Source organism: Gymnoscopelus microlampas (assembly GCF_963454915.1).
Source record: "Gymnoscopelus microlampas genome assembly, chromosome: 11".
NCBI classification, from domain to species: domain Eukaryota; kingdom Metazoa; phylum Chordata; class Actinopteri; order Myctophiformes; family Myctophidae; genus Gymnoscopelus; species Gymnoscopelus microlampas.
This window is the reverse complement of record NC_139948.1, coordinates 38,315,647-38,338,865: the sequence shown is the minus strand read 5'-3', so window position 1 is coordinate 38,338,865 and position 23,219 is coordinate 38,315,647. Positions and strand designations below refer to the sequence as shown.

The window sequence follows — 23,219 nt, the reverse complement described above, 5'->3', positions numbered from 1 at the left end:
GGCGTGCCCTTTACCTCCATGGTCATGGAGTATGATAAAAGCACGGACGAGCCTAATAATTTATGCTCAGTCACTGTTCTTTTAATACGCCCATGTTAGTGACAACGGATGGGCTCGCTGTAATGCCATATATATATATATATATATATATATATATGAAAAACAGCAGATCCACGTTGTGTGAGCTTGTGCATCTGCTATAGTTTTTTGGGAGCGTGACACCGTTATAGGACACAGTATATGCTGTAAATGAGGCTTAATTTGTTGTGTTTGCATGTATAAGTATATAAATCTAAGTTATCCAGCAGCTTCCGTTCTCATTCTCTCACAAACACTCAACGGGGTAGGCTACAAAGTAAGAGGGCAGAGTTCACTGCCCCCAATTTTGTTCACCCACCCTGCTGTCGGCTTAAAGGTCTTAGACTGGACCTTCCACATTAAAACTGCATGTTGGACACAGAGAGCGCCATCCCTCTTTTGTACTGATCCCTCATTCTGTCCTTTTCCTAAGGCGTTTGTTTTATCACACTATTCTGCCACAGAGCAGAGCCCATGCAGTCTTGTTGGCTAGAAAAACAAGCCATTATCCTTGTGTCTTGAGTGAAAAAAACATTTATATTGATTGGTGTGATCAATGGAGACAGTGGCACTATTGATCCTAATTTTGTCTGTCTGCATAAACCATTAAGTCTTTTATGGACTGCTTGGTTGGTTGGGCAAAGCACTTGTGTAATTACCAGCTTTGCCTTTGTTTTAAACGGTCTCTGTATCACCACTGCATGTCACAGTTGCACTCACCCTGTTTGACTGGTATCTACTGCCATCTAGTGGAGGTATGAAGATATCTGGCAATGGGTGTGTCTGCCTGTTGATGCAAATAAGCTCTCTGCGTTTTGAATTAAATTCATATTCGCCCCTCAAAGAAAATAGTGACGTAAACCAAACCATCCTGCGTGATTTGCTATTTTGTTTGGTATTTAAGTTCAACACACAGCACCTAGTGACCAGAACTAATTAGAAGCAAATGTGGAGAATAAACCCAAACAAAAAAACAATGCATTGGCATAAACATGTCTGTCTAATGAGATTATTTGGATGTTTGGGGTTAAGAAGTGGTCAGGCTGTGAATTCTACTCCCATTCTTGTGAGTTCTCCCACACATGAACATTTGAGACTCTGGAAGTGCAGAATGTACATCCCTTCCCCCCACTGAAATTTGAGTCTGGCTTGCAGCTGTTTTTCACTCTCAAACACTATGGATGTAGGTTTCTCATCTGATCCAGTGGCTGTCAAGTGTCATTTCCCCTCGGATTTCAAACTCTTTTGAAAAACGTTTCTTTGTTTTTCTGCGATGGCCGATGGGAGGCGCTCAGCGCCTTCGGGTTTTTAACTGCACCACACGTCTTTGCGTGCACCCCATAGGCTTTTCCGCCAAATTCCATGGGCAGACTTGCAATTCTTCAGGAGGTTCGACGGCATGCAGAAATCTGGAAAGCATTAAACAACCTGCTGGTGGAGAACTAGAGGAAGGAGAGAGGGAGGGAACGAGGGACGTAGAGAGGGGAAGTAAAAAAAAAAGGGGGGGGGGGGGATGGGGAAGATGAGGAACAGAATCCATAATTGTTCATCAGCCGCCTTTTGCCTGGCTATGCTCCATCTCCCCTCCCACACACACACACACACACACACACACACACACACACACACACACACACACACACACACACACACACACTAGTGTAAGATTGCACACCCCACCCCCTATTCTCCCACCCCTCCAATTCGGACCACTCCCCAAAAAGTCACCCCAACCCAGGCGGCCCCAGCATTTTCCCTTTGTGTTTGCAGACGTATTTTGCTAGTACTTTTTTTTTTTTATGGGTCATAAACAAACAGGCGTTTCTGCAATTTAGTTTTGCACTGAAGGAGAGGGAGAGGGGGGTGTGGCATGTCGTTTTGTGTGAGTGTGTGTGTGCGTGCGCGTGCGCATGAGTTATAAGACTGCTTGTTGGCATAGAGTTGGAACGCGACTGCCATGGACAACTGCCCGAAGTGTGTGTGCTTGTGGCTGCGTGCAAGTGAGAAGAACTGGACACCATCCAGACATCTTTTCCCATGCTTTGACACACACACACACACACACACACACACACACACACACACACACGCGCACACCAAATGTATGCACACAGTATGCCCATCAGAGCATGTATGTATTCTGTTTTCTAACAGGATAAGTGTTGGGGAGTGATATGTTTAGAATAGAGAGCGAGGGAGAGAAAGATCAAAAAGGAAAGAATGAAGGACAACAGAAATGTGCTTGCATGGAAAAACAGTTACACTCTGCCACGGAATCAAATCGGAGCCTGAACTCTGATCATTTCTGCTGAGTGTTGTGTTGTTTTACAGCTGTTTAGTCTTCTTTCATTATCTGCTTGAGTTGTTTGCTCTGCATTCATTTCAAATGACTTGTCAGTGTGCTGTGTGAACATATACCTATTGCCATTGCAATAAAAGCACCTCTGCTGGGCTGTCGCTCATCGTGCGCCGAAGGCGATGCTTGGTTTTGGTATTGATTAAATCTCAACTCATATCAGTTGAGTAATTTCTCTTTGCCCTTTCAAGCAGCCCACAATGGGATCTGGTTCAGTCTCCAAAAGGTTGAAATAGCAAAACTAAGTGAAAGACAATCAAACATATTATAAAAACCTTTTTTTTTCACCCTCCTTTATGTCCTCAAATGTAGGCCAAAGTATTCCTCTAGGACTCCTTGATACAGCACAGCGGATATTGGTGTTAACAGGAGCGGGGTATATAAACATTCCAGTACCCAATGTTGACCCCTTGACCCCTGAACCTTGGATCGGTGGGGATGGCAGCAGGAGACCACACACACATATGGTTGGGGGGGAGGAGGTACGGAACGGATTTGAAGCCTCTGGGTGTCCTCACTTTTAAAAGACTTCAGATGCCTGCACGGAGGACTGTGAAAAATAGCCCCCCCCCCCTTTCCTCTGAGCAGCCGTGGAGTTTTCCCTCTTTGGGACAACTGTTGTTTGTGCAGGTAACTCACATTCTGCCTATTGATTTCTCAGATGGAAAAGTCGCTCCAAGGGAAGAATCGGCCTTCTCTCAGTCCCGCTTCTCCAGTCAATTGTGCAACCAGCAGTTTCCTTCATAAATCTGGAGATTGTGTCATAACTTCTGTCATAAATTCACCGTCTTTAAAGTGTGTTTTTTTCCATCTAGCGCCTGCCAGGATTGCCGAATCGGCCCCCGTCACTGCAGGAGTGAAAGCATAGAACCAACAGAGGTTTAAATTCCCTTTTTTTACTGTGAATGAACAAACTGCAGGACGTAGTCACTACTCTTTGGTCTGTTTTCGATGGCATTGTATTCAATTAAAACAAGGCAATCCGCACATCTACATCCAGAATGATTTGTTTTTTTTAATCCAGCACATCATGATCTGCCCGCATGTGTGCACACCCCTAAAATTTGAATTTGCAGACGACTCATTTTTGCCACAATCAAAGAAACAATGATTCATCGCCTCATTTTCCATTCTCTTTCCCTCTCTGTCTGTGTAATGCTGCCCTTGCCCTGTCTTACTCAGCTGACGAGAAGAGCAGTTACTGCAGCCATGTGTGTTCCCAGGAGGTCTGGCCTGGCCTGCACTGAGCCATGACCACATACTGTAAGAAGGGGGCTGGGAAGCTGGAAGCTACTCTGCCTGCTTCTGCCAGAGGCTACTCCTCCCCTTCCAAGGACTGGATGTCACGGAAGAACAGAGAAAAGGTACAGAACCCACATCCATATATCCAGTAGAGTTGTATACATCTGTAAACATACCTCTCAAACTAACTAATCCTCTCACCGTTGCCTGATGTGTGTGTGTGTGTGTGTGTGTGTGTGTGTGTGTGTGTGTGTGTGTGTGTGTGTGAACCATATACAGTATCCACAAGATGGAAAACTTAAGAGATTAATCAGGGTGACCAGGCACGTTTCATAATACAATATAGTTTACCTTGCACCTTGATGTAGGTTCCTGCCGAAACACAACCATGCTTAAATACAGGCTTTTTTTCTCCTTTTTTTTTCTTAAATTTTTATCCCACGATTTTTGTAACCCATTTTTTCACCCAGTGCCAATTGTCTAAGTAATCCTTGGCGCTACACTCCCTCTGCCAGCCTAGGGACAGCCTAGAGCCGAGCTCATGCCTCCTTCAATGCATGAGAGCTAGCAAGCCGCTTCTTATCATCCGACAGGGGGTTGGTTCCCTGGTTAGACGTAGCGCGTGGAAGGAACACGTTATTCCAACCAGTTCCTTTCCCCTCCATCAAGCGTGAGGCAGTATAGAGACCAGGATTACTGCATGTTTTTGTGAGGGTACCTACAAAAAACTGGCTTTTTAACAATTGACACACTAGAACCGAGTGCCTTGGACTTTCCTTTTCTTTGAATATTCAATTTGTTGCAAATGGTGTGGGCCCTATAATGATTAAATAATCTTTAATCAATAAAAGTACCATGTGAACCGTCAGTCCTTCAAATGTTCTCAATCACCAAGCCTCAAGAAGAATGAAGCTTTTTAGTGAAGCTTAATGCTGGGTATCAACCTAAAATCAGTGGGCCTAGCGGGCCCTTATATGTTATATCACACACTGAATCTCCATCCTTGCCAACATAGACTTGGCGCCATCCCAGCAGAGGCCATATGTTCATACAATACCCTCCTTGTCTGGCAGACACTGCATGCCCACTGTGGAGAGTCGAACAACGGTCTGAAGCTGACCAGGAAGTGAGAGATCATAAAGGGTCACTTCCTATAGGCTAGTGTTAAACTTTGACCTCCCAGTGTCTCTTCATCTTATTAATCTTCCCTCCCTGCTGCCACAATGACTAATACCAGTCCCATTCACTCACAGCAGGAGTAGAGAACGAGTTGAAGGACACACATTCTCAGAAAGTGATCAATGTGTTGAATTAGAGCTGAAATGCTGTAACCATGAGTGGCTGCTTTTATTGTTTTGTATTTCCCATTCACAGACTTTTCTTTTCGCATTAGCCTCTAACGCACAAGGACGGCATACCGCTGAAACTTTTCATTTTGCACCAAGGAAGAAATGCAGCTTTTTCGCATTTCACTCGTTTCTGCTTTTGATTAAAAGCCTACGTGAGCCGAGTTCTGAACTGTGACATTGTTTTGCTTTTTCAATGCAAGTTTCAAAAAGCGACAGCTGCTTATGCAACTGAGAACTCCGCGGCGGTGACATCATTCGGCAAAATACTTCCGAGTCTGTGGCTAAATTAAAGGGTATTTAAACTCCTCAGCCCTCCACTCACCTCTTACTTCAGACTTGGACCCCAACAAGCAGAAGCCTGAGCTCTGGCCTCTGTGGCATTCCTCCACTGGCTTTATGAGGCACACAGCGTCCACTGTCCTAAACAGGGCAAACCACTGTGATTTCATAGTGCTGCACCCGCTAATATCAGCACTGTCTGCGCCCAGCCAGTCACACAAACTTTTTCCATTACAGCACATCACTCTTCCTGTTTTTATGCCGAACCTTCTGGATCACTAGCGGAAACACTGTGACAGGCGTGAAGGCTTGTTCACTTTCCCCCTCACATCTCGGCTTTGTCATGATGATCTCTACAGTATCTGATAATATATCTTACAGTATGTGTTAATAATAATAATAATAATGATAATAATAATAATAATTAATAATAACAGTCGAGAGTAATTCTTTTAGTTTTCAGTGCAGTGAGTATACATACGTCGAGAGACAGTTTTTAACCCATTAAGACCTGAAGCCAATTCTACAAAATGTCTTCTAAATCCCAACAGTTTTCTAAAGAACGCATGTTGCTATATCAGTGGTTCTCAAACCTTTTCATAATTGTCAAGGATCCCCAAAATGATATGTATTTGGCCGCACACATTTTCAACATTTTTCAAAAATAGCAGATCTACAAGCTCATAGCTTGGCACTTGGTGCCCCGCTATGAGCTTGTAGATCTGCAATTTTTGAATATACCAAAGTATAAAATAATATAGCTCAAATCTAAAATGACACAGATGCGTTCCCGGATTGAATGGGTTAAACAGTACCATACTGGGTGTTGGTCTGCCATTTAAGAAATTCCACCATCCCAGTTCTGTTCCCCTCCCTCTGGCTGGGTTTCCCCGAGGGCTGAGCTGGAGGGAAGAACGGGGGGAAAAGTCCTGTCCTCAGTCCAGACTCTTGATTGTCCTCCACCTCCAGAACCATGGGACCTGTTAAGGTTTACACTGCAAATCACAGCTGGCCCGGCCACATGCAGATGTAAGGGGCGTGTTGCGTTTGTGTGTTTGAGTTTGCAACACGCACGTCTGTCTTCACTTTTGTACATTTCATTGTGTCCCATTATGCATAAATGAATTATGTAGCAGGCACAATATACTTCGTTAGAACAGTTCAGTAATTGCTCTACTTTTCAGGGCATGTCATTAATATTCATCAAGCCATACTGGCTGAGAGAGATGTCCCACATATGATGTCACTCACTCCCAGTTTGTAAACCAAGTTTGAAAGGTTTGACGCATACACTAGTAGTGAGAGATGATATGATTTCCGTGTGTGTGTGTGTGTGTGTGTGCGTGTGCGTGTGCGTGTGCGTGTGCGTGTGCGTGTGTGTGTGTGTGTGTGTGTGTGTGTGTGAGATTTTGTTTTAGTTTTCCTTGAGAAGTTCAAAGTGATTTGACTTTTTAATTGGCTTAAGTTTGCTTAAATGGGTACGTAAGCAAATACTGTAAATAAATAAAATAAAGTTTACACTTTAGAGTCAATCAAAAAAGGCTCTTTAAAGAGAACATAGTCTCATGTTACAGTCCAAATCTCTGACAATAAATATGTGAACAATGCTCTTCTCCAGGCCATCATAATTGTTACCAGGAAGAAGAACAAGAAGAAGAAGAAAAGAAAAAGATTTAACCTCAAAAACAGCACTGTGAAATCACTTGATCTCTTCATCAACCCTAAAATACACATTCACACATCTGCAACAAGACATTTTTCTTTCTGCCACGGGGAGACTTAAACAAGAGATTTGAATCTCTCTGCAGTGTTTATTTTAATGATAAACATTTGGTGTCGGACGGTTTTTACATGAGAGAAAAGGCGCGTCGGGCTCAGAACGTGCGAGATGCAGCTGAGCGTGAGGTTGCCAGTGTGTCAGACGATTGCCTTTTGGCAGTGCATGCAGCATGGTAAAACCCAGTTAAAGCCCACCCCACCCTTCCCATCTGTAGCTGCTTATTCTGACTGACAAGGCGCTGGGACGCTCAAAGAGGCCGAGAACGCCGAAGACCACATTGAACCGAATGAAGCCGTGCCACATTCACGCCACAGTGAGACATGTCATGTCGACGGTGTGTAAACCTTTAAGTTCATGAATGACAGCTGAGATTGTGTGTGCAATGCATCGCGTCAGACTCTGTGCGTGTGCATGTGTCTGAGTTTGAATGATCTTGCGTGTGACTTTGAATTACTTTTTGTCTTTAACGCACGTGCATTACAGTGAGATTAAAAAAAAAAGAATACAAAAGGAATGCTTAAATAATCACCCCAAAAATCTGTATTCCCTACTCTTCCTGCAGGCTCCAGCTGTGCCGAAGCTTAGGGCCAGCCAGGAAGTGCGGGTGTGGGAGTGTGAGGGGTGGAGGCAGGGTGAGGTCACCGCGCTGGTGGCCCCAGGGATGGGAGGATATCTGGGGGGAGAGGAGGAGACAGTTCAACCCACTGTTGCAGCTCCAGACATTATTTGTCCCATTCTCAACCCGGCCCTTTCATCTCCCTGATAACAGTGGTTCTCAAACATTTTCATGTCAAGGACCCCCAAATTGAATGTATAATGTATTTTCGCCGCAGATCCCCATCTGAAAAGAAGATTTCTTAGATTTGTTAACATTTTTCACATATTGTCAAGAAATAACAGATCTATGCGAGCTCACAATGTGAGCTTGCTAACCCTTTGATTGAATATTTTATTAGGCAAAAATGTAAACATCACAATTACATTTATAATACTTTGTCTAAAAGGTCCGTCCAAAAAAGTCCTTGCGGTCTTGTTTCCATTGGGGTCCTTGGTATTCAATTCATAGACTACTTAGCTGGAGTTTAAATAAGTTTAAAGTGGCTACGGTAAACTGATTTTGATATTAGCTCCTTCTGCTGGGGACCCCCTGGAAACCCTTTGAGAACCACTGCCTTATGAAGTGTGTTCAACCCCCCCCACCCCGCCAGCACAAGTTCTGCATGTACTGTACGTCTTGGACATTCGACTCACACACTGGCACATTTTTATGTTAAACACACACACACACACACACACACACACACACACACACACACACACACACACACACACACACACACACACACACACACACACACACACACACACACACACACACACACACCACACACACACACACACACACACACACACACACACACACACACAGTCATGGAGTGAGTCTGAGTCATCCGCAGTTCCTCGGGGCATATATTTTGAGAGAGCGCCGTGTGAGTGCCTGGCCCTGCATGCTTGAGATGCCTTGGGTGTGACCAGTGTGGCCTGTGTGTGTTATGGTCCCACCAGCTGCCTGTCGTCTGCTACCCCCTGCCCCCCATCACTTCTCACTGCTGGGGGAGGAGGAGGAGGAGAGAGCCAGCGAGCAGCCAGACACCACACACACACTCACACTTAAAGTCCTGATTTACAATGCCGTCGTACGGTGGAGCATACTGGGCATCACACACACAGCATGGGAAAGGTCGAGTCAATGGAAAGAAATGGTGATGGGATTTATAGTCGAGAGTAGCTTGATATATGATTTATTTGGTCACCTAAAACAACTGATTTCCAAGCGAAGTGATTCATCTGCAGGCTGCTGCAGACGTGGTCGTCGTAGATACAGGACAGTTAGAATAGTTTCACGGACCGTCACCGCTGATTTTCCAGTTTCTTCACTGGGTTTCCAGTCATCCATTGTGCAACAATTATATACTGTAGTCAGTCTGGTGATTCTCAGGACCAGGCGAACTGTGACCACTCCCTCCCTCATTCCCTCCCGCCTCCCACCGCCATGTGTGTCGTCTTGAGTTGTCTTTTTCTTTTCTTTTTTGTTTTGCACAGACCGGCTGATCTACGAACCCAACCATGGCCACTGCAACACTCTCCTTGGGAAACCCCCGCGTATCTGAATATGCATTATGGAATTGTCAAACTGAAGCCACATTGTGTTTGTTTGTGTGTGTGTGTGTGTGTGTGTGTGTGTGTGTGTGTGTGTGTGTGTGTGTGTGTGTGTGTGTGTGTGTGTGTGTGTGTGTGTGTGTGTGTGAGACAAGAAGAGGAGCAGACAGTGCGCGTTTGTGGGAAGTCATATTCTTCTATGAGAGCATACATATGTGTGTAATGTCTCCGTAATGTGTTCTGAGTCTATGCTTGTGAATGGTTTCCTAAATGCAGTCTACACATGTTTGCATTTGGGGGTTACAGTGTTGTACGTGCGGTTATTAAGCCCACTAGAATGACATTAAGACTTGCATGAGCCTGGCTCTTTTAACAAGGTTGAAGCTGAACTGTAATAAGCACTCAGGTAATTGTTTTGAAAAGGGTAACTTTATAATGGAAAAATAGAAAAAAAAAACAAAAAAAAAACAAGCCCTGTTTCCAATTATGTCTTGTTCTATCCCATCCCCCATGAAGAAAAAAAATCACGAGTCCAGAATCAAAGCAGCCATATTATATTTTCTTCTCTTGAGTTCACTGCTGGCCTACATATGGCAAAGCAAAGGGGTTTTAATGTAATTTTTCCGTTTGCACATGCTAAACCTCGTTTTTTGGTCATGGAAGATGGCTAAGGCCGTATTTAGAGATTCTCACTTCTCCAAGCGTTTTCTCTCCATTCAAGAAACCCCAGAGGGAATTGGAGAGCAGGCATAGTGGGTGTTGAAAAAGTAACAATATTATTTTCTTTTGCTTTCTTTTTCTTACAAAACTGTACTTTAGCATTTAACCGCACCCAACGTTTGTCATGAAAGGGGCGAAGCTCATTACTTAAACTGAAAGAACTCGGTTGAACACATGTTTTAAAGCATACTCACAAGGGTGGGGAGGACAGGCCAAGGTCTCATCTGGAATGCATAAAGCATAACAATACATCCCAACATCTCTCATCACGTTGGATCAAGAGAGACGCTGGGCTGGGCTGGGAATGGGCGGGATCTGCTATGTTCCTATGATGTTACACAAAACTTTTCGTATAATGTTAGTTGTGTAGTATTTTTATTATAAACATGTGATAACTGCATAGAATGCTGAACTTAATAAGTGTGTGTACTGGTCCTCTGGACCAGCGTGAAACACAATGTCTGCTCCCAGTGCCACTAATTGCGAGTCTCAGTTCCATCGCCACAGTAAACAAGAAGGGGGCCAGGAAATCACCCTCTAGGACGCCCATGAGTTTCTCAAACTCTTTAGTCTCACCATCATAGGTCAGAACCGAGTCCAACTACAGCTTGCCACTATCATCTGCACCGTCTTCTCAGGTACACCATAGGCCCGAAGAATGTTCATTAGTGTTTAGTCCCCTTTAGTTGTTTTGTCACTTCACATTTGCACACAAGAAAAATGTGTCCTCTGCATTTAACCCCCCTTAACTATTAGGAGGAGTGGGTGCCATTAATACAACGCCTGGGGAGCAGTCTTCCTCAGGCACCCTTTGACACAGACTAGGCGGACCAGGAGGCGAACGACCAACCACAAGATGTCAGTGAAACTATAAACTAAGTCCCTGTCACTCTCAAAGCTATTCACTGCCACTCTCAAAGCCCACATGTGGAAGACTTTATGTGGCTTTATCTCGTGGCGGCTTGGTCATGTCCATCATATAGGCAAATGTATCATATCGGGAAACATATCTTATGGTGAGTTAACCTGCCGATACGCAGTCCTACGGCATGCTTTCATTGCCTGATATGCATGAATTTCTTCTTCCACCCTGCGTTCTCTCTTCTCTGCCTCTGAGAGAAGCTGTCAGTGGGTTCGTGTGGTTGCTGTCTGAGTGGTTGCTCTGGGCCACTATCCAGACCAGTGCAGACGGATGAGGACATACAGCACAGTGCATCAGTGTTTGACTCCAGGCCAGGCCCTGCTATTTGAACACAGGCTGTATTGGCCAGGCCACTACACACAGTCAGCAGGGTAGCTCCCCTGACCCCAATCCCAACCCCAGTTGGAGTAGCCATCTTCCACTGCGAACACTAACAGGAAAACTAAACTGTGCGAGGACTGTGGGTTCCATCTTCCTCTCGGTGTTGAGTATCACCAGTGACCCCGATCGAGGGAGAGATAAAGCTAGAGACTGAGTAAGTTCAGAATGCTGAAGGATAATGTTACTCCACACTTCGCTCTTCCTTCCTTCCCACTGCCTGCACAAAACAACGGCCCCTAAGATAACTATGGGATGATTAATCTAATATCCAATGACTCACCTTCCAGCTGTTTCACGTGAACACGTAATTTCATTCAAGTGTAACCAGGTGCAAAGCCCTCCTGATGACCTGGGGATGCCCATCACTACTAGATGTGTGTACATCTGTTTACATGCTTAGGGTTATGCAGCATTTAACTTGTGGAGTAAATGACTTAAGCAAGAGGTGTTTTATGTTGGCCTCTTGTGGCCTTTGACCCTCGGAAGAGTTCAGTTTATTGCAAATTAATTTGTTTTCTAATAGTAATGGTCTGTGATGATCAGCCCATTTTCCTCCATGGTAGTCCCGGTTCACAGCAGTTACAAGGTGTTGGCAACACTTAGAAAATGTTTGCTGGCACAACACTTCTCTTGGCAGAACTCCCTTGGCTGCTTGTGAAGGAAGCATAGCGCTGTTACCTGTCAAAACAGCATAGAGATACACTTCTTGGAACAGACAGAGTATAACAGGAATGAGGATAAATGGACTTGGACATTGTAAAATCCATAACTCTGAAAGTTAATTTAACTCTTTTTACACTGTTCGGCATAGATTTTTTTTTCTTTTACGCGTGGCTCTGCAGGAGTCAAGTCGTCTATAAGAGTCTCTGTCTGTGTGTCCGGAGCTGATCTTGAAAACCGTTGAAGATTTTAGCTGGATTTTATCAAAGTTGTGAGCTTGCAGATTTGCATTTTTTGCTATATTTGAACATTTCTGAAACTTTCACCTATAATGCCCAAAATAGGGATACCTCGTTGATGTATTTGTAAGAATGAACCTCAGCTTGGCTGCCCAGTTCCTCCAGGCTCTCCAAGAAGCTCATTTTAGAATGTAAGGCAGCTCAGATTTATGCCCATAGATAACACAGTCATTGTGGAACCCAGTGCAAAATAATGCAAATTGGGTTCTTTCATAACTTTTTTTATTGCTTCATTCCAATCCCCGCCCTGAGGCCAACATCACCCAGATTCCACGCAACAGTTCGTATCGCTGGTTTTGCCTTTTTTGCAGGTTTGTGCTGATGACATCGTCTTCAACAGGAAGCCACGGACTAATGATTAGCACATGTTTAGAATCACTAGGGTGCCACGATCTGGAGTTCGTCATAGCGTATGTCTGTGATTTATTTGGTTGTTGTTGCTGCTCAGGGAGGGGCAGGCCCGAGTCTGAGGGGAAAGGAGTGCAGCCCTCTCCCCTCTCAAATATCTGAGCCTTCTTTATCAGATTCAGATCCATGCCAATGGAGATCTTCAGTTTGGTCACAGTCCATTTTGGAGCTGCAGTGTTTAAACTGGGGGAGCAGGGACAGGCGTGTACAGCCCAGCTCTCTTGAAGGGATTCCACTCTATATATACATGTGCAGGGATGTACATTTTTCTCTTCACTCAGAGCAGTCTGTTCTTTGGCTCACTGATAGTACTGTACAATCTTTTAAAAGTCACTCGCAGAAAGAATAGTTTGAAATCTAAAACGCTCTGTTTTTTTTGTTTTGTCTTTTCACTCGAGCCAGTCAGTCTGTGTCTGTGTGATGTGCAGTAGCAAAAGAAAACAAAGGTTTGCACAACAGCTTGCTGCTCCACACATTTACTGTACTAAACACAAATACGCTTTGACCCGAGTGACGTGCACTGCCCACATGCATTTCAAATATCAGTGTCAAAGTGTTCAAAGGGTGTTTTAACATCTCCTCGCTTAAGTGTCAAGACTGTAGCCGTAGTAAGGGCTGGGTCATGAGGGCCCCTCCCCTGTTCCTCCCAGGCCCCTTCTGCCTGGTCTGTGGGCTGTTATCTGATAGTCACTAAGTGGCGAAACACAAACACTCAGGACAGCATGGTAAGGCCATTTCAACCCCCAAGCATCAGGCTTGAGGAAGGAACCATGGGTATCCCGGAAAGTTGAGAAAAGTGAGAGAAAAAAAGTAAATGGAAAAATATTTGGTCTCCAAGTAGTTTGAATGGTGCGTTTGATAGCGCGTTCTGATCGAAGCAAGCCACAAACGAAATGGACCAAATGCCAGCCACCATTTTACTGTACGAGTGCTTTCCTTCTACATTTCCATGGAGCTCCAGGTTTTTGGGGGCCCAGAGATATCCAGTTGGATGACATAATGCTTCTTTTCTGGACTCGCCTAAGGGGCGTAGTAAACCGCTTCTAGTGACACAACAAGGCTGACTTCAGCACTTGAGTGTTTCCTCTTGTTTTGGCACCGCATTCCAGGTCTGAGGGAACACTGGGGCGTTCCACCATCTCTTCATATTCTCACATGCAAAATCCACTGTCCAGCTGTCCCACCAAAAGGTGTCGGGGTCCACCGGGCTGGGATGATGTCCAAAGTCTATCAAAAACCCATTCCCTGATTGTCACATTGCTCCCTGAGCTGGCCCAGCCCTACATACTTTAGATCAAGCGAGCCCAGAATGATCACTCAGCCATTCTCAACGCCCACTGTCAGAGATCGGTGGCCTAAAGCGGACAGGCTTGAGCTGAGTCTGACTCACATCTTGTACAGTCTTGCATTCATCTTTATCCTATCTTGATCTTTATTTTTTTCAGGTGGCTATGTAAAGACGGGATTGATGAGACAAAACTATAGCTCTCAGACACAAACCTGCAACGTTAGCAAGAGTAGGTCCATTGGTTGACATTCACACACCACCCGGTATCTTCAAAGGTTTATATGTGTCTGTGAAGATTTAGCATGTATCTACCGTGACATTCCATACCGCTGCACACCGCTTGCTACCTCGCTTGCACGCTCAGCAGATAGACCATAAACCAACAAACAGTGGAGGGAGGAATGAATGCTTTTAGTGATTTCCCCCTCTGTGCTCCATCTGTGTCCCAATGAATTCCTCTATGAAGTGGGGCGTGTCAGTTTTAATGAAATTTCAACTGCAACCTCACCACAGTGGCGGTGAGTACCGTTATTAGTGGCCGGCTGCCCCAGCCTGTTTGCTTTGTAATCCTTCACTTTGAAAGGGAGAGGAGTCGCGTGTTTTCGTCGGACTTGCTTGTGGGAAATGACAGCGCCTGTCCGGGTGATTTTCACTGCTATTAGTCATTTGGGAAAGGTCACGACCCTTTGGGGTCACAGACAGTAGAAAGTAATCAGAGACAGAGGGTGACTTAAATAATGGGCAAAGTGATAGGAGCAGACATATCTTTTAGAGCACCTCACAATCTTTGGGCTTTTTGGCATTGTACACTATCCTTCCTCGTGGAGCTACTTCAGCTATCAGATTCAGCACTATTAATTCAGGAGACCTGTGTTTGTGCATGTGTGTGTGTGTGTGCGCGCAAGCATGCGTGCGTGTGTGTGTGTGTGTGTGCGTGACTGCGTGTGTCATTCTGTACGTGTGTGTGTACCTGTCCCCGGCATAACTTGGGCAGCATCCGACTGACAGACTTCTTGACAGACCTTGAAGAGTGTGTTGCCGATGACCTGGGGGTGTGTTGTGCTGAGTGGGAATTCAGTCTGACCGGTGGTTGTCCAGAGCCATCTGTATGTACGTTATTGAGTCATATCAATGACTAGCTTCTTGCTACTGTAGCTTTTGAGTGTTTTGTATTTCTCACATGCACTTGATCACCAAAAGCACATCCTGATGTTATTCTGATGCGTTGGTGGGCTGTGCACTGCAGCATGTGTGATTCAAGGCCATGTCAGACCATTATGACTACAGCCTTTGATGACACCTGGTCCAGCTGCTGCAACCAGGGTAAACCTCCCACCTTGGTGCTGCTGCTGTCACTGTCCTAACAGGCTACTCCACTACACCAATTACATCTTCAATAAACAGCTGTGGGTACAGCTGACTGTCAAACAGCTCTCTCTCTCTCTCTCTCTCTCTCTCTGTCTCTCTCTCTCTCTCTCTCTCTCTCTCTCTCTCTCTCTCTGTCTTTCTCTCTCTCCCCCCCCCCCCCCCCCCCCCCCCCCCCCCCCCATCTCTCCCTCCCAGCTCTACCAGTGCACATTCACAAGGCATTTATTTGCCCAGCATCCCACAGCCAGTCCCAGTGCCGGCCCACAGCTCATGTGTTTACAAACACAGACCACAGGAATCCACCTGATGAGCCAAGATGGGAGGCAATACTACGAGAGAGTGGTGGTGATGGCAATGTATTCTATGCCTAGACCACGAATCTCTGTGACCTTTCTGCAACTTTTAGTCAATGAACCGTTACTTGAAAGTGTGTAGTCAAATATATACTTTGCCTAAAATAGCTGGTTGTCTGCTAAAAATAAATAAATGCCTAAATCTGTTATTTTCGGCAAGCCAGCCAGTCACGCGACAAAGTTTACATTGGGCTGTTGTTGCTGTTGTTATTGCTGTTGATGTGCTTGTTTAGGTTTAGCTTTAGTTTACACCCTTGTGATGAAATGACCTGAGACCATGGGGGCTTACCGATGAGGGATGCCGAGCCGCATGGCAGACTGAGTGAACGCCTGGATCACTGTCAGTCATCCTTGAATCTTTGTGTGTGCATGGAAGAAGTTGTTCCACCAATTTAGCATGACTGCAACAGTGCACCACACTCCCTGGGTACTGGCCGAAATCTTCCACCCTCCCCAGATAGCAGTAAATAGAAGGCCTGTTTCACACACACCGGCATTCTGGGCATACCACAGGGCCCCAAGAGGGCTGGGCAGTACACGTGTGTGTGTGTGTGTGTGTGTGTGTGTGTGTGTGTGTGTGTGTGTGTGTGTGTGTGTGTGTGTGTGTGTGTGTGTGTGTGTGTGTGTGTGTGTGTGTGTGTGTGTGTGTGTGTGTGTGTGTGTGTGTGTACACACGCTCATGCCCGCATGCACACACACACACACACACACACACACACACACACACACACACACACACACACACACACACACACACACACACACACACACACACACACACACACACACACACACACACACACACTCACAGGCTGTGTGGACTGAACACCTTCAGACATATGTTTTATGGAGCTCGATTTGTCCACAGTTGGGTTCAACCGGTCAGGTCAATATGGTTGTTCAGCAGCCACATTCAAGCATCTGGAATGAAGAGATTTCTGCTTAACTAACTGAACTAATGCGTAGCTCAGCTTGCGTAAGCTGTAGGCTAAGACATAAAAATGTTTATGCTACAAATAACACATGCACTTTTCTAACTTTTACAAACAAAATAAGCAGGTGTGAAAGAGGTTCATTCATGAGGCCTAAGAGGAAAAGCAAAATAACATGCATTTAAAACCCACCTGACCTGGTCTTTGCCAGGTCAGGTGGGTTATTGTGGGCCAGCAATGTTCTGAATTCACCAATCAGGATGGAATATGAAAAATCGGACGGATCTGTCTTGATCACTGATTTGCATGGTGTTTGGACAACATGTGTAGGAGTAATATAAAAACAATATTTCGCAAACATCGGCCTCCTGGTTGTGCTATAATAAGGCAATGTTAAGGGTGGCATTTGTTCCTCAACGTAGTGCAAATGTGCAATCGGATGCTGCGTTCATGATTTGCGGCATTTTGTTCAAAACGGGCCACTCCTGCAAACTTTAGATGTCAATCTTAGCTGGATGGAATATGAAAAGTCAAACAGATCCATCTTGATCACATGACTATTAATTAGATCATGTGTACCAATTTGCATGAAATTTGGATAAAATCTGAAGGAGTAATATGAAAAAATGGTTTTACATAAGTTAGCCTCCTGGTGGCGCTATAAAAGGCAGATGTAAAAAATGCAGGCCAACGGTTTTTCATTGGGCTCTAGGGAGTGCGCTTACAAAGTTGTACAGTGATTGGTGCAGTTATAGGTAAAAAACACGAATTGGCCTGTTATAGCGCCACCATGAGGCTGATTTAAAAAACAAAAAGTAGCATTTCTTCCTCGACCTAGTGGGAATGTGCATGCAAAATCACACGGATATCGCACGCTGTGTTCATGATTTGAGGCATTTTGTTCAAAACGGAGTACTCCTGCAAACTTTGGAAGCCAATCTTAGCCAATCAGGATGGAATATGAAAAATCTGAAAGACCCGTTTCGTGTAATGACTATAGAGATACCATGTACCGATTTGCGAGATGTTTGGACAAAATCTGTAGGAGTTCTGTCAAAAAATGTGTTTTGCAATCGGCCCCCCTGGTGGCGCTATAACAGGCCCATGTGAACATTTCGGGGCAGAGGTCCTTCTCTGGCATCCAGGGAGTGTGTGTGCACATCAGTTTCACTGCGATCAAGCCAACAGTGCCAGAGATTAGCTGGTCACAGACGGACACACGAAACATAGTCTCGGCCATGCCTTCGGCCTGGCGGAGACTATAAAAGAAACGCATTTGAGCGGGCCCCTGATGACGTAGCAACGCTTGCAGGGCGGTGTTTGACTGGGGTGTGTGTATGTAGCACATCTGGAATAGTAGCTCCGTGCTCAGAGAATCAGCGCGATCTCGGTGGCAGTTGCCCTTCTCCTCACTTCAGCACTCTTTTCATTCTGGAAAACATCTTCACAACATCTTACCTTTTGTAAGTTGGAGCCTTGTTAAACTTTTTTCTTAATCCTTACTTTTTGTGCTGGATGTTTTTTTTTTTTCTTCTTTTTTTTATTGACTTTCCCCCGTCGCATGCAATAGGATTCTAGTTGTGGAGTTTTCTTTTTCTTTTTTTTCTATTTTAATGGAATTTGGATTTACTGTGTGCTTGCTCTCGTGTAAAAGGGCCTACATGTTTTTGCCACTTTAATAGTTAAAAGACTAGGCTGAATCGACCGTTTCTTTAAATGCCTTAGAATAAACAGTTGAGGCGTGTGCATGGCGGCACTACGTTGGAATGTTTTCCATCATGGGCTGAGGTCTGAGGAGTTGTTTTCACTGGTTGTGATTCATCATGAGTCGAGTTGCACTATGACTCACTTTACTACAATTGCTCTGAGCGCTTTTCTATGTTTTACTTTGGTTTATTATGCAGCCTAACCATGCATAGACCAACAGCGACCATTATGGTTGGTTTAAAATGTAGACTTGAATTTCTTTTAAAATAAAGAAGTGTCGCAATTGATTTTGTACATTTCCATTTCTTATTTTAAACTGTGCTTTAAAGAAAAAGAAAGTTAGAGCCACCAGGAAGAAATTAGAGTCCTCCCTTCACGTTTTTTTCCCTCCTCCTTTCCTTTTTTTCTGCGTTTGAATGTGTAAGGTGATACTTTTAAAAATGAAGTAAACATTTGTGGTTGCTGCAGAGTAAGGGAATAGCGCCATCTGGTGTGGTCTTTTTGTTATTGCGCTGCCCATCTGGAGCTGTCATGTTAAATGTCATGACATCTAGTTTGACTGTTCCTCCTATGTTTTCATCCGTGCAGATCTTGAAACTAACTACTTGAAAATGCTGCTCATCCTTCTCGGAGTGCTCATCTTGCACCTTATCATCCTTGTGCTACTATTTGTATCAACAGCAGCCAATGTAAGTTGAAGTGTTATTACCTCTCTGCTAATGTACTTCTAAATGCCTAAACCTGGCCAGGATTGCGTGCCTTTTTAAGCTCCGAGTTGCTGGATGCATGATGTAGAACATTACATTTTGTTCTTTAAGGCCTGGTCTACAAATGGCGGTGGAAGCACAGACCTATGGTACCATTGCATGACAGCTAATGGAGGCTACCACTGCACACCAGCCACCAATGAAGGTTTGTCAACAAACACTGGTCTGCTCAGTTTGCAAAGCTTTGAATCGTATAATTAATTCAACTCTGAGAGTTAAAACCTTTTACCCTCATTCTGTGAAATTAATATTATGCGATTATTATACCGGTAATTGTCAGGTATAAAACCATGTATTTGTGTTTGACTCCTAGACTGGATCCAGGCAGTTCAGGCTCTCATGGTCCTGTCCGTGCTGTTCTGCTTCTTCTCTCTCATTGCCTTTGTGTATCAGCTGTTCAAGCTGGTCAAGGGTGGACGCTTCTTCTTCACTGCCGTGTTCCAGATCCTGGCCAGTGAGTATGACTTCACCTCACACTGACCGGACACGCCCTGCACACATGGCGAAAGGATCTGGGAGGGAGTTGACATGTCTACAGTATATTAGTTTTAATCTATTGCATCACTTGAGATGGTTTGAACGCTTATTTGACACAAACCAAGATATCTCACTGTGCTGGACTGTAAGGATGCAATAAAGTAATATATAATGCTCAATATAGTGCTCGATCTTTCTCGACAAAGGCCCCTCGTTGTGGTCAAAAGACAGATACATGAAGGATTACACAACTATTTGGGAGCTTTTGAACAAGTGTTTGCAGTCATTGTATATTTCACGGTGTCACTTTGTTTCTCACAGTCTTTTCTCACCACATCTCCTCTTTCCAGGTCTGTTTGTGATGTGTGGGGCCATCATCTACACTGTGATGAGTCCGGACAAGGAGGGAGACGGGGCCTTCGGCTACGCCTATGTGTTGGCCTGGGTGGCCTTCCCTCTCTCTCTCATCAGTGGCCTCATTTACATTGTCCTGAGGAAGAGAGAATAAGAGGACAACAGAAATAGAAGAGGGGTCCCAGAGTCCCCATCAAAGAACACCGCACTGTGCCTACTGCCCACAGACCATAGACTGACATCCCAGCCAGCCAACAAAAGTGCATGTGCCACTTTGCGACAAAAAAAGATGCGAAGAAAGCGATCGTTGCTAGAGAACATCCTCAATGTTCTTGTGGCAGCATCACTTGTAATGTGACTCTTGAAAAGGTAATGTGTTTGTTTTGCTCTCCAGTGTGCTTACAACAACCGGGATCGTGATTCCTATGTCATGTCTACGTTCGCAAACATGGGAATGTTCTTGACCAGGTTTTAACCATTTGCAAGTGATCATCATAAAACATCATGTGTATTTCCGGCGTGTCCAAAATGTGTTTAGAATCATGCATGTGATGTACTGGCTTTTGTTGTGCGCTGGCTCCCAACCTACTTCCATAAAAACATCATGTGTGATAACAGTGAAGAATAATTCTACCATACTTCCGTCCAAAGGTGTACATAGTGTCTGTGGTTTTTAGACATATTTATATCATTTTTACATAACTTTTTGTACATAGTGTTGTCGAGTTACTTTGTCTTGCTCATTTGCGTGATGGAAATCCTGTCTGTCACGATTCATACAGTCTAGCTGTGCCAAAGATGAAGCTGCAACAGCGAAAGTATAAAGCTTTTTTAATTGTTTTTGTCTATTCACAACCATGTTTGTCCATCGATTGCTATAGAAAGTGCCTTTATTTGGAATATCAGTGCTCTTAATGAAGGAAATGAGAAAAGTCTCAAAAATCAACCAATAGGTAAAGTGATGAAGTTAATTTGAAATATCTTTTGTACTTGATATGTCAAGCAGAAATCATTTTGCATTTTCTGTTTGAGTTTTGAAGTTGTGCCCTTTATCCGCCCTTCTTGAATTGTACTGTATAGCCTACTCTGTGTTGCCATTTTTAACATTGTTATCGAGTGTCTAATGTCTTGTGTTCAAACTGCTTTGTACAAACCTAAGTTTGCAATTTGTGTCAGTATTCTTTTAAATAAACCCTTTGAAAGAAATTCTGTGGGATATAAGTTTCAACTCTGTGTAGCCTAAACTTTTAAGTGCTCCGCTTTGCAGTAGATGAATCATGTGCACACATAGCACATCATTTAATCCTCCCCAGCCCATCCCATACTTTAACACAAACCCATTATTGCTGCTCCAGTGATGTTGTTATGATCCAGGGCTGGGTGCATGTGGAACTGAGGGATGTGCCGAGAGGAGCTCTGAATGATTTCAGCTCAGATGGTTGATGTTGCATGTCATCCATTGTATTAAAGTTGAAACACTTTGGAGACAGGAAGACAGATAACTACATTCATTCACTAACTCAGGAGTAGCTATCATCTAAGGCCTAAGGGAAGAACACGTTGTTAAATCTTTAAGCGCAACACATTTTGGAAAGAAGTGGAGGGATCATAGGAGATGGAAATTACCATGTGAGATTTTGTTTTTTGATTGCACTGTATGCGACCCACATCACTTGTATCATAACTCATAATTAAATGATCCCACATTTCTGTAAAATGAAATCCTCCAGGCCAGCAAGATCTATAAAACATACAATAATAATTTATTCCGACATTCAGTCTGTAAACAACCATGTTGTGCTGAAGATGTAGATAGGCTGCGTTGACTGTCTTTGAAAATGCTGGAAACTTGGCACCTTGCACGCAGACACTAAATGTTTCCGCAGAAATAACTGGGTACAGTTAAAAGTGGTTAAGGAAAATGTCTCCACAGCATTGGTAAGAGTAAAAGGCAAAACAAACAAAAAAAGACACATTTTCTTCATTTGCCACTGTACAGGACAATGGAACATCTTGGAGAACTATCTTCACCTTTCCCTGTGATAGCTGGTGGGAGACTGTTTACATTCATCATTCTCCCCTCATTCTAACAGAAGGGGGATTGCAGCAGTGCTTAACCGACACACGATGGCGCCAGAATAAATGCAAGTTAAAGCCAGTTCTTTAAAGATGTGTTTTAGCCATATCATAGTTTTTTAGCCCAAACAACCGAGTGATAAACTGATGCTTTACGTGACCATATGCATGTCACTGACCCTTTGTCCACCAGAGGGTACTGCAGTTCAACTATGCACACTTCTAGGCTGCCTTGTTTTATCAGGGGAAGGAAGTGCTAACCTAACCAGTGGTGTAAAGTAACAGCTAAGTTAATTTACTCAAGTGTACTTAACAAACATGTGAGTACTTTTTCCACCACTGGTGCTAACCACAGTCTATGGTGCTAACAGGTCTCAGCATTGATGGGTCTCACTCTCAGCCTGATGAGAAGAACAGACAGCAAGGAGAGCGAACAGGCGCCCAGGTGAGATTAGTTGAAGCGCTTTTTTTTTGTGTCATAAAGATATATTGTTGTTTGGTGCACATAGTAGTGACAAAGTAACACTACTGGTTGCTGATGAGATCTATTTGTTTAGACGTGGTCAAACGATGTCCAAATGTTTCCACAGTTCATAACAAAAGTGTTTATTTTCACAGTTCTAACCATTTCGTCACTCGTATAACTTTAACACAACAATTATTAAAGCAAAAATATACAGTCCACAAACATCTGAACACAGCCAGTAGAGCACAGCAGTTACTGCAAACACCGTTTGCCTCCAATGTTGCCAGAAGAACTTGCGAGAGAAATTAGCATTAGCAACAAGGTCTATGAAAACAAGCCCAAAAGAAGCGGCCACATGAGCACTTTGAACCTATACAACACAACAGCTATTTTCAAAGAAAAGTCTTAAAATGTTTTTGAAGCATTTTAAATACACAAATCATCTATGGGGGTCCCTGGCACAAAATATTTTCAGATCTGTGGCCAACTTGGCCAAATAGGGGGTCCTTGACATGAAAACAAGCCAAAAAAAACGCAACTTGCAACTACTAATATTTACAAGCAACTTTGGAGAAAAACAAGTCAAAAGTTGCTTATAATAAGCAGACTTGGCATCTCCCTCAATCGGCAACACCTGACCTTGATTGACACCTCATTAAATAACCTGGCCTTGGCCTGACCCTGCCCTCTAGTGAAGCAGATATTGTATACCCCTTATAGGCTATATTTTCTCTATGTATCAGGTGAACATTTCAGAAAGGTAGGCGTAGGTAGGCTATGGAGAGGCAATGCATCCA

The 23,219-nt window shown here is 44.1% G+C and overlaps 1 protein-coding gene across 1 annotated transcript; it reads left to right on the top strand.

Annotated features, from left to right (window-relative positions):
- The first annotated feature begins 17,899 nt into the window (after positions 1 to 17,899).
- On the top strand, positions 17,900 to 21,086 carry pmp22a (peripheral myelin protein 22a). The gene is made up of 5 exons (XM_084071402.1): positions 17,900 to 18,038; positions 18,871 to 18,971; positions 19,101 to 19,194; positions 19,363 to 19,503; positions 19,877 to 21,086. Exons 2-5 carry the CDS (start codon positions 18,894 to 18,896, stop codon positions 20,032 to 20,034), a joined length of 471 nt encoding a protein of 156 aa, XP_083927528.1. The 5' UTR covers positions 17,900 to 18,038; positions 18,871 to 18,893; the 3' UTR covers positions 20,035 to 21,086.
- Positions 21,087 to 23,219: the final 2,133 nt, after the last annotated feature.